The sequence below is a fragment of the Podarcis liolepis genome, assembly GCF_965112155.1.
Source record: "Podarcis liolepis genome assembly, chromosome: 17".
Taxonomy (NCBI): domain Eukaryota; kingdom Metazoa; phylum Chordata; class Lepidosauria; order Squamata; family Lacertidae; genus Podarcis; species Podarcis liolepis.
The window spans coordinates 34,646,365-34,658,601 of record NC_139571.1 but is presented as its reverse complement, the minus strand read 5'-3'; the positions used below and the strand labels follow the sequence as shown (position 1 = coordinate 34,658,601).

The 12,237-nt window shown below is 43.8% G+C and overlaps 1 protein-coding gene across 1 annotated transcript in view; it reads left to right on the top strand.

Moving 5' to 3' along the window:
- The first annotated feature begins 1,818 nt into the window (after nucleotides 1-1,818).
- Nucleotides 1,819-12,237, top strand: part of EPHA1 (EPH receptor A1) — an 80,082-nt gene continuing 69,663 nt past the window's right edge. Inside the window, exon 1 of the mRNA XM_083481409.1 lies at nucleotides 1,819-2,178. Coding sequence (XP_083337535.1) covers nucleotides 2,082-2,178 — 97 coding nt within the window. The 5' untranslated portion in view covers nucleotides 1,819-2,081. The remainder of the gene's footprint in view (nucleotides 2,179-12,237) is intronic.

Genomic DNA, 12,237 nt, shown 5'->3' with positions numbered 1-12,237 from the left:
ATATGTGCAGAAGGCAATAAACAAATTAATAATCATAATAATCATAACATAGGGAGACGCTGAGCAAGTTAGATGCCCGCAGCTGAATTTACCCCATAGTGTTGTTTAGATAACCTTATGATGCATTCCCTTCTCTGTCCTCTATGAGGGAGAGTCTGATCCCTTTACATTCAACTATGTCACCTTGCTCTCATTTAAATATATATATATATATATGAAATATTTCTTGGTTTACAAAAGTATTGCAATGTCTCTTTTTTCAAGCGACATTTTCTAAAGATGTTTCATACAACCTTGCTCTCATTTTCATATGGGACCCTCAAGGTCCATAAACAGCAACACCCTAGAGGTCCCGGGCCCTAAGGAAGTTAGATTAGCTTCAACCAGAGCCAGGGCCTTTTCAACACTGGCTCCGGCCTGGTGGAACGCTCTGCCTCATGAGACCAGGGCCCTGCAGGATCTGATTTCTTTCTGCAGGGCCTGTAAAACAGAGTTGTTCCACCCGGCCTTTGGCTTGGGGGCAGTTTGATTCCCTCCCCCTCTTTCTTTTTCCTTTTTCCTTTCTCCTCCTGTGATGAGGCTGCATTTTAATATTTTAATGTTTCAATATTTTAATGTTGTATTTTAATCTTGTTTTTAAGTTGTATTCATTCAACTTGTTTTTATTATTGCTTGTTAGCTGCCCTGAGCCCGGCCTTGGCTGGGGAGGGCGGGGTATAAATAAAAAATATTATTATTATTAATGCATTGTGGATTATGTCTTGCTGGACTCCCTACTGCAGAACCCTACTTCCAGCCTGAGGCCTCATTCCTTTCAAGGAAATGGCCTGGGAGCCACATCCTAGCGGTGTCGGCGAAGCCAGAGGCAAAACCTGGTGAAATAATGAATATGAATTTTACCTTTGCACAGTAAACTAATTTCTGTACACAACGACACACGCTCTGTCCTTCATCTAGGCAAGCAAGAGACATTAGCAGAGTCCAGAGGGTGGGGGGAAACAGCCTTCAGGTGGTCCTGTTCTGAAAACGTGTGCAAATAGTACAGGTGGCACATCTCGGCCCAGTATACCTGAAGGAGCATCTCCACCCCCATCGTTCTGCCCAGACGCTGAGGTCCAACTCTGAGGGCCTTCTGGCGGTTCCCTCACCGCGAGAAGGAAAACTACAGGAACCAGGCAGAGGGCCTTCTTGGTAGTGGCGCCCGCCCTGTGGAACGCCCTCCCACCAGATGTCAAAGACACCTGACATTTAGAAGACATCTGAAGGCAGCCCTGTTCAGGGAAGTTTTTAATGTGTGGCATTTTAATGTATTTTTAATCTTTGTTGGAAGCTGCCCAGAGTGGCTGGGGAAACCCAGGCAGATGGGCGGGGTACAAATTATTATTATTGCTATTGCTGTTGTTGTTGTCTTTTGAATAACCCTTAGAATCATAGCGTTAGAAGGGATCCCCAAGGGTCATCTAACCCAACCCCTTTCAATCTCGGCTAAAGCTTCCATGACAGATGGCTCTCCAATATCTGCTTTAAAACTTCCAAGGATGGAGAGTCTACATCGCTGCCCTGAACCGGGAAGGGCGGGGTATAAATAAAAAATTATTATTATTATTATTTATTAAACACACAAAGCCTAACTTCTGTGGAAGTCACTGGAAGAGGACCAAAAATGTCAGCACCGACCCACCAGGTGGCACCCTGAAGCTATACACAGGGTGTAACTGAGCAAAAGACAGAGGGAGGATCCCAGGAAAAGGTAGCTACCTTTAAGGTGAGTTTATTTGTCTGCCAGATGGGAAGTCCTGGGACAGCCCCTTTCAAGCTAGTAAAGCAAGGGAGTTGATTGGGAGAGAACTGGTTTCACCACTCCTCTGCCTGAGTCTTTCATCATAACTCAGGGCCAGGCAGGCGGATTTTGCAATGATCGAGCCCCAGTCCGTCAACTGGCTCTAGAGAGAGCCTCGTGCAAAGGGCACCACGCTGTTGCCCAGATGTGTAAGGCCTCTGGAGAAGGAACCGAGAGAGCTGCAGGCTGCCAGAGCTGAGGAGGAGTGCTGCAAAGGGTCAGAAGCGCCTCCACAGGGAATATGGAGCTGAGATTTCCTGGGACGAAGGCAGTTCTCTCCTTTGAGTTCCTTTTCCTGCTCTGGGCTTCTCTTCTTCGTGAGGTACCCAGTAAAGAAGGTAAGGGCACTTTGGGAAAGATGGGCGTGGAGTTTTCGGTTAAACTGGACAAACTCCTTGGAAGGCACCAAGGAGGGAAAGCTTCGTTTTCCAGGCAAAAACTGCAAAAAGAAAACTGCTGGAGCATTTTATAGGGAGTCTTGGGTTAGGAACAGCTTATTTTAAAAAAGTTGCAATGTGTGTTGAGTTCCGGCAGATGAGAAATTAGGAAAGAGCCTCCTCACGCATTTGTGATTTTTAAGTGTGCACCTAAGAATGTAAAGCATGAAAGTGGTGGACCTGTGTTCTGTCAGTACAGGTGTGCTTAGTGCTGGGTTGGCTGTGGCACCAAGTGGCAAACTTGGAATTACTGCTGTGTTGTGTGTGAAACAGCCTTAGGTGGTAAAGAGATGCTTAAAAAGGCCTTGATTGGCAAGCTCACTGAACCATCTCTGCCCGTGGTGAGGCTGACTTGACTTACCTGGAAAGTAGCATTGAAGTGAAGAGTGGCATCCCCAATACATGAAAAATCTCTTAAAATAACTAGGTTTTTTTGCTTGAAAAAGAGGGTCTTTGTTTTTACTTAGGTTTCCAGGTCTTGGTGTTTTGTTTTTTTAAAAAAAAACATTTCTTTTTTGAAAAATAAAAATATATTAGGAACAGTGAAATGCCCTGATAAGCGAGCTGTGGCCAAATGATACGACTCCAAGGACTTTATAGAGCCCATTACTTTAGAACCTTAGCGCTAACCTGAATCACATATATATTCCGCTTACACGGAGCAGACACTCTGTAGCTTGTAATTTCTGTGCCTGGAGATGGTTCTCAGTACTATGCCTCTTCCATCCACCCCGGCACAGTACCTCAAAAAATAAAAATTATAATCTGGCAGGTTACATGCAAGACGTAAAAAGCAAACAAAGCAGTAGTTTTCTATGAACCCATCCCTGTAAGGAGTAAATAATAAACAATGAGGAGGGTCGAGAATGTTTATGGACCTTTAAGGATAACTCTGCTGAAATTCAAAGTTCTCATTAAGCAAGACAGAATGCTTAATGAAATAGACATTAAAAATAAATAAAATTTCTGTCTATTGCTGTCCAAAGGGTATATATCTATTGATTCCCAACCCTAGCCCTCAGCCAGCTGAATGAGCTTCTGTGGCATGGAGTCACTGAGAAGCTTCAATGATTTCCCCCTTCCTGTCTAACCAGCTGCCCTTGCTAAGCCTCCTAGCAAGCTACCATCTGGCTTTCCACCACGCTTTCCTGATTATTCCAACATGAAAAGGGGGAAATACATAATAATGTTTGAATAGCTAGCACTATATAAATCACATGACTTTTTTTGGAATTATTTATTTATTTATTTAAAATATTTTTATTGGTTTTTAAAATACAAAATTATAAAACATACCACACAATTTATCACAAATACATTCATTACTGGACTTCCATCAGCATCTCTGATAATCCTCCATCTTAAACGCTTTTTCTGCATTTCCTAACTTAATATTGCCTTTAGATCTCATAACATATCATCTCTCCTTCTCCATTTTTACAATATTTCTAATGTTATCCCTCACAGAACTTCTTGCAAACCTACAAACGTCATCTGATCATCACATATACTTTTCAAATAATCCGCAAATTTACTCCAGTCTTCGCTAAATTTCTGGTCGCACCAGTTTCGGATCCTTCCCGTTAGTTTGTCGAGTTCCGCATAATCCATTAATTTCATCCTCCATTCTTCCATCATCGGTAATTCTTCTTGCTTCCATTTTTGGGCCTTTTTGGAATTTGTTAAAATTTATTTTTATCATTAAAAATTTACATTCAAACATTTTGTGTAATCATTTTGTGATATTCTCTGAATCTCGTGACTTTCCCCCATCACATACATGGGTCCTTAAAACGGAGTTTAAAACTGCATATCAGTATGTTGTCCATAATTTTCATTTTTCCAAATTATCCGTAATCTTCGTTACTTTACAAGTGTTTCCTAGAGTCCAGCTAGGGTTTTAATTTGCTTACAATGGTCTCCTAGGTAAGTTATAAATTTCCCCCATTTTTTTAACGTCCTTGTCTTCTGGATTCCTGAGTCTCCCTGTTAGTTTTGCCGTTTCGGCATATTCTAGCAATTTGGCTTGCCATTCTTCCCTTGTTAGGATTGACACTTCTTTCCATCTTTGGGCTAATAACATCTCTGCAGCTGTTGTCGCATACATAAAAAGTCTTCTCTGGTCTTTTGGAATTTCGGTACCTGTAATTCCTAGTAAAAACGCTTCTGGTTTTTTGAAAAAAGTTATTTTAAACATTTTTTTTAAAGTTCATTATATACCATTTCCCAGAATGATTTTGTTATCTTACATGTCCACCACACATGATAAAAGGTACCCTCCTTTTCTTTACACTTCCAGAAGACATTTGAACTTGTCTTTTTTAGATTTTAGATAATTTAGTAGGAGTCAAATACCTCCGGTACATCATTTTCGTATACAGTGATACCTCGGCTTACATACGCTTCAGGTTACATACGCTTCAGGTTACACACTCCGCTAACCCAGAAATAGTGCTTCAGGTTAAGAACTTTGCTTCAGGATGAGAACAGAAATCATGCTCTTTTGGCGCGGCGGCAGCAGGAGGCCCCATTATCTAAAGTGGTGCTTCAGGTTAAGAACAGTTTCAGGTTAAGAACAGACCTCCGGAACGAATTAAGTACTTAACCCAAGGTACCACTGTAGTTTTCTTTCAGCATACAAAAATCACATGACCTTTGATGCTTTTTATCCACACATTCCCCCTTATAATTTCTATTGAAGTTTTGAAGTTGTAAGAAAAGGAAAATTCGGCATAGGGAAAATGAGAAAGACAGGAGAAGGAGAGGATAACAGAAGAAAAGCATTATGCCGCATCAATGCTCTGATGCTTGCTGTACACCTATCCTGACTGAGACCATAAGCAGGTTTGATGATGGTACTGTGAATTTTTTCCTAGGGATCCATCCCTGCCAATCCACTCTTTGCTTCACTTGTCACTGCTATAGTTCCCAGGACATTTATACCAACTTAAGACTATGGTGTGGTGTAAATATGGCCCAGAGACTTCACAGGTGATTAGTGCGAAGAGAAGGGAAGTCTTCGTAATACTTGACATTGTTAGTCAAAATGACTGCGATTAAAATCACTCAATCAGAATACTTTAGTTTCACCAGTTTGTCAGCAGACCAAGCAAGTTTACATCATTGTGTCTGTGGCTGACAACATATTATATCGGAACGATCTCTAAACCTGAAATACGGAAATATGGCATAACTAATCAGTGAAATTACTGGGTTAGAATGACATTAGCAAATGGGGAATTTATAAAGTGATAAATATATTTGCTCTGCACACTGCAGGTGCAGAGTTCACAAAACTCATGAGAACTTCGAAGCTGAACGTATATAAGTGCTCTTCAAATATTGATTTCAGTATTTCAACATCTCATGAAAACCCTGACGGCCTTTACGCCCTTCCTCTTTGGCCTCTAGCTCTGTTTGGCTGGCACCTTCTCCTTATCTAATGCAGTGATACTGATGAAATTTTCGAATAACGGGCTCCTTGTATGAATTGCTTATAGCAGTTGTTTTTATTATAAGATGGGTGCCCTTATCCAAAACACTTAATCTGCTTTTAAGGTAAAGGGACCCCTGACCGTTAGGTCCAGTCGTGACCGACACTAGGGTTGCGGCGCTCATCTCGCTTTATTGGCCAAGGGAGCTGGCGTACAGCTTCCAGGTCATGTGGCCAGCATGACTAAGCCGCTTCTGGTGAACCAGAGCTGCACACGGAAACACCGTTTACCTTCCCACTGGAGTGGTACCTATTTATCTACTTGCACTTTGACGTGCTTTCGAACTGCTAGGTTGGCAAGAGCAGGGACCGAGCAATGGGAGCTCATCCTGTCACGGGGATTCGAATCGCCGACCTTCTGATCGGCAAGCCCTAGGCTCTGTGGTTTAACCCACAGCACCACCCGCGTCCCGATAATCTGCTTTTAACTAGTATCAAAATGTATTCGGAGCTGATGTTCTGCGTTTCCATGGGCAAGTTGCATCAAACCAAGCTGTCAAGGTTCGTAGCTGTCCAGAACCCGATTACTTTAACCCCCTTACTTGATCCCACTTTACATGTTACACACATGAAGGGAGAAAAGAAGGAACGGCCATAAATGAGCACATTATTACATCACCCTATGCCTCTGGTTCAAGAAAACTTACTCTGAAGATGCTGCCCAGAATTTTCTTGGAGAAGGAGAAGTGTGAAAGAAGTCTTTTAAATTGAATTTAATCTCCTGTAGGAATGAAGTGATAGGTCTAATTAGTGAATAGCTTGCAGGTCTGGCAAGAAGGATGTCCCTTCACTACATATCCTGTTGTTACTGTACTGGCTGCAGATGACAAGCGTTGCTATGCTTTGTAACCCTTCATTTCCGTATAACTTTATGCCAAATATATTTTACTTCTCTCTCTCTCTCTCTCTCTGCAAACATGGAGAACCACCGTCAGTAACAGTTGTTGAGGAGACTTCCTGTAGTTAAGAAGCAGAGTCTAAATGAGCAAAAAACTATTCCCGCTGTCCCTACTTTCCTTCACTTTTTGTTCCTGGCCATAGTAAAACACTCCCTTGTGTTGCCCTTCGGAAGCACAGCTTTAAAACGGAGTTGTGAGTTGCTCCTTTTCCCTGTCTTCTGGTTTCCGGCACCACCTCTCGGTTGGCTGACTGAAGTCAGTGGTAATTCTAATCCGACGTTGTTGGGAGTCTGGTAAATATTTTGCAGTGGTCTGCACAGAGAAACAGTCTGGTAAGACTTCAGGTTGAAAGGATAAAGAAGACTTAATGTTTATTACTCACAGCAAACAAGGCCATGCTAAGCACCTGTTTTGCACGTGGCCAAGATGGAGCCAATAGGTTAGCATTACAACCACATGCTAACTCATTCCGTCACTAACCTGGACTAACTTGGCGAAGGAGGAAGGAAGTAGAAGCCTGAACAGAAGTAATCTGCTTTACTAAAAAGTACTTCCTAGAAAAGAGTGTGTGAGGCAAGAACAGATTGCCTTTTTGGCCTATAAACACTGCCCTCTGCCCCGTTCATGTAACTAGTTGCAAGCATTGTTGCTCTACTCCAAGCAAAAGTATCTGGAGGGCACCAGGTTGGGGAAGCCGGCTGTAGAAGTTAAATCTGAGAGTGCAGGGTGGATGCATCTTCACTGTAGTGCACATGCACACTGAATGCAAGTGCATCAACATTGAAGCACCTCATAGGCAGAAGCTCTTTTCACACACTTCAGGCGGCGACATTCAGATTAAACTCTTTGTTGTTGTTGTTTAGTTGTTTAGTTGTGTCGGACTCTTCGTGGCCCCCTGGACCAGAGCACGCCAGGCACTCCTGTCTTGCACTGCCTCCCGCAGTTTGGTCAAACTCATGCTGGTAGCTTCGAGAACACTGTCCAACCATCTCGTCCTCTGTCGTCCCCTTCTCCTTGTGCCCTCCATCTTTCCCAACATCAGGGTCTTTTCCAGGGAGTCTTCTCTTCTCATGAGGTGGCCAAAGTATTGGAGCCTCAGCTTCAGGATCTGTCCTTCCAGTGAGCACTCAGGGCTGATTTCCTTCAGAATGGAGAGGTTTGATCTTCTTGCAGTCCATGGGACTCTCAAGAGTCTCCTCCAGCACCATAATTCAAAAGCATCAATTCTTCGGTGATCAGCCTTCTGTTTGGTCCAGCTCTCACTTCCATACATCACTCCTGGGAAAACCATGGCTTTAACTATACTAGTATCATATTATAGGACAATGGTGTTTTAAATCAGCAATGGGTGGGCTATTGCAAAGCAGCTGAGAAGAGCCTTTAAGTGATGTTTAACACTTGGAGGCCTCCGGTAGTGATTCTTGCTGTGATAGCACTGGTGCTAAAAGTGCACAAGAGTGTTCCACTTCTTATCTGTTAGATGTTACTACTGTGTGGGTCAGTGATGCTCCAAACTTAAAAGAGCACTTTATTATCACCCTAGGTCTTCATTAGAGGAGTAGATAAGGATTCTTCAGACCCCACAGGTTACTTCATTGGGGATTTTCTCTCATGCGCTTACTACATGCTCTGATTTACAGACTTCACTGATTTGTGGAGATAGTGAAAGCAGTGCTTGGGTGGTAATAAGAAAAAACACAATGTCATCACAGTAACACAGATGTGTGCATGTAATGCTTTTTTAATTAACAACAACATTTATATACGGGCAGAGACCATTTTAGGCATGATTGCGCATGTGTGCATCACACCAAACCCGGAAGTGACCCAGAAACGTCACAGAAAGTGACGGTGGTTGAACAGGCTTTTTCAATGGTGTTTCAAATATAGGCGATTTCACTTAAACATGCAGTGCCTTGGAACATGTTGTTGTTTAGTCGTTTAGTCATGTCCGACTCTTCGTGACCCCCTGGACCAGAGCACGCCAGGCACTCCTGCCTTCCACTGCCTCCCGCAGTTTGGTCAGACTCATGTTTGTAGCTTCGAGAACACTGTCCAACCATCTCATCCTCTGTCGTCCCCTTCTCCTTGTGCCCTCCATCTTTCCCAACATCAGGGTCTTTTCCAGGGAGTCTTCTCTTCTCATGAGGTGGCCAAAGTCTTGGAGCCTCAGCTTCAGGATCTGTCCTTCCAGCGAGCACTCAGGGCTGATTTCCTTCAGAATGGACCTTGAAACATAGCCCCCATGTAAACTGGGAGTTGCCTGTATTCTTTTTATCTCTGTGAACTGCCCTGAGGCCCATTTGGCTGAAAAGCAGTATAGAAATATGTAAGATAAAAAAAGTGAATGTGATTGTGGCATAAATAACAAAGGTATTGTAGCCCCTTCAAGACAAACGAATTTATTGTGGGATAAGCTTTCATGGACTAGTCACTAGAGTAGATGTCATCAGATTCATGAAATGTTACTAATTGGTAGATACACACAGGAAAAAGGAGAGAGATTAAAGGAGAAGGAGAAAGGAGTGAAAGCACAATTCAAGATATTAAAAGATCAGGAGTAAATAATGGGCTGATGCACACAAAAGGGCTTAAAAGGAGTTAGAGAATCAACAGAATGAAATTTGAAGGAGGAGTTGGGAAAGGGAAGCAAGAACTAGGAAGCGACAAAAAAACAACAACAACCTCTCACAACCAGGGCAGGGAGAGAGGAGAAAGAAGATGAGCTGTAGGGAACGAGGGATGAGGTTTACAGAATAGGAAAGACCTGCACAATTGGCCTCACCCACATAATTGTGGGGCTTCAGAAGCTGCAGCCGTGCTGTTGGCATGAACCTGTGGGAAAGCAGCTTCCACCGGGAGGCTGAAATGTCTAACGTGTGCCGTAGTCAGCCCAAACCACAGCTTGCAAATCCACTCCTAATCATTGTTCCAAACTGTGGTCTGATGCTGGCTAAGATTAGGGAAAGCACAGGTGCAGCCCTTGACTCTAATTATAGCCCCGAAACGGAAAGCATGCCCATACGAGAGGCGAGGTGGGTGTGTGGAAGGAGAGTGTGGGGCCCATAAGGTGCTCTAATCAGTCTTAACGTTTGCATCAGGCCAAAAATAAGATTGCCAACTGGAGGCTGGGATTTATGTTTAACAGTCTTTCTTATGTGTCATATCAGTACAGTGGTACCTCGGGTTACATACGCTTCAGGTTACAAACTCCACTAGCCCAGAAATAGTGCTTCAGGTTAAGAACTTTGCTTCAGGATGAGAACAGAAATTGTGCTCCGGCGGCGCAGCAGCAGCAGCAGGAGGCCCCATTAGCTAAAGTGGTGCTTCAGGTTAAGAACAGTTTCAGGTTAAGTACGGACCTCCGGAACGAATTAAGTACTTAACCCGAGGTACCACTGTACATACAGTAGCCCAAAGTGGGAATCCCATAACTGTTGAACAGTTTTATTCAAAAAAAGTGACTGCATGTGCATCTTTGTCTCCCATGATCCCCTTGCCTGCCATTCCTGTCTCTGGTTAGTTCCCTGAGGCAACACTAATTGATCTTTTGTTCTGGTAATTTGTCCCTGTCACTTTTCATCCTTTTGTTAGGTCAGGCTCCTCTGTGCTGAAGAGATGACTGCTAGTGTTGTCAAGGCACCCCTTTGCCATTCTAATAAACCCCAGATAATGTTACGGCTGTTTTTCGCCACTTTACTTGCCACAGCAGTAGACAAATCATGGTGACTTCTTCTGGGAGTCATTTGTTCCTGAGAGGAACTTGAAGTATGAGTCAGTAACTCTCTCAGCTCAGCTGCTGCAAGTTCTGTGATTTAAGATGTAGGTTTCAGAAATCAGGTTGGTGTGGCCGAGATCCATTAACTGCTGGCTCAGACATTTTATTGCTTGCAAAATGGATGGAATACAGAAAGGACAAGGACTCCTCTTCTGTGCCGCCGCCCCCCCCCCCCATTTTTTAAAAATGAAATTGTGTGGAAAGAGGAAGGGAGACCTTTTAACCATGTAAAGGAACCAGAGGACAGTGTGAAGTATAGGGATGAGTCCGAGTCCTATTGTGAGCCAGAGAGGCCTGGGGCACATGGCCTGAGATTCCCCATTCCTTGTTTACATTGTCCACATCTCACTACCAGTCTCTCTTTAAAATGGATGTGTTTTATTTTGTGGTACAGCTTCCAGGTGCCCAGGTGTCCCAAAGACTGGTAAGGTCCAGTCCAGGGGTAGGCAACCTAAGGGCCGTGGGCTGGATACGGCCCAATCGCCTTCTCAATCCAGCCCACAGACGATCCAGGAATCAGCGTGTTTTTACATGAGTAGAATGTCCTTTTATTTAAAATGCACCTCTGGGTTATTTGTGGGGCCTGCCTGGTGTTTTTACATGAGTGGAATGTGTGCTTTTATTTAAAATGCATCTCTGGGTTATTTGTGGGGCATAGGAATTCATTCATATTTTTTTTCAAAATATAGTCCGAGGGTCTGAGGGACAGTGGACTGGCCCATGGCTGAAAAAGGTTGCTGACCCCTAGTCCAGTCCCTATGTAGGGTAGCAGTTATGCATCCCCAAAGGTGATAATTTGCATCAACCAAAAAAAGAGGACATCCATTTGAGCATGAGAATTTAATTTAAGTGTAGTATAGGTGCAAATGTAGGAGTAATTGGCAAAATTTAAACAGATGTGCAATACGTCTCTCCACAGTGGGTAAGACACCAGGTGACGTGTGTCTGCCCAGTCTGCTGTGCAGGTGTTGCTATGTGTTGATGGGGAATCTTCAGGCCTTTCTTGATCTGCGCAGCTCTCAAACAGAGGACACATTCAAACAGAGGACTCTGCCTTCCTTGGAGGTTTCCAAGCAGACGTTGGATGGCCATCCGTCATGGATGCTTTAGTTGAGATTCCTACACTGCAGAGGGTTGGACTAGATGAATCTTGGGGTCCCTCCCAACTCACAATTCTATGATTCGGTAAAGCCTCCTTTACCGAACACATGGGCATCCTATACCTGTGACAAGTACAGGAACAACAGGAGATCTTGGTGCTGTGTAGCAAGTGGCAGCACAGGACTGGCTCTCTGGGATCGTACGATTCTCAAGGTCACAGAATCACAGACCTGTAGAGTTGGAAGGGATGATGAGGATCATCTGTTCCAACCCCCTGCAATGCAGGAATCTTTCACCCAATGTGGGGCTCAAACCTACAACCCTGAGATTAAGAGTCTCATGCTCTACCAACTGAGCTATCAGGAGGTCCCTTCATACCTTTATGATTCCGCTAGTGACTTTCAATGGCCTTGGTCCAGTATATCTGAAGGAGCGTCTCCACCCCCATTGTTCTACCTGGACACTGAGGTCCAGCGCCGAGGGCCTTCTGGCGGTTCCCTCACTGCGAGAAGCCAAGTTACAGGGAACCAGGCAGAAGGCCTTCTCGGTAGTGGTGCCTTCCTTGTGGAACACCTTCCCACCAGATGTCAAAGAGAACAACAACTACCAGGCTTTTAGAAGACATCTGAAGGCAGCCCTGTTTCGGGAAGCTTTTAACGTTTGATGTATTATAGTATTTTAATATTCTT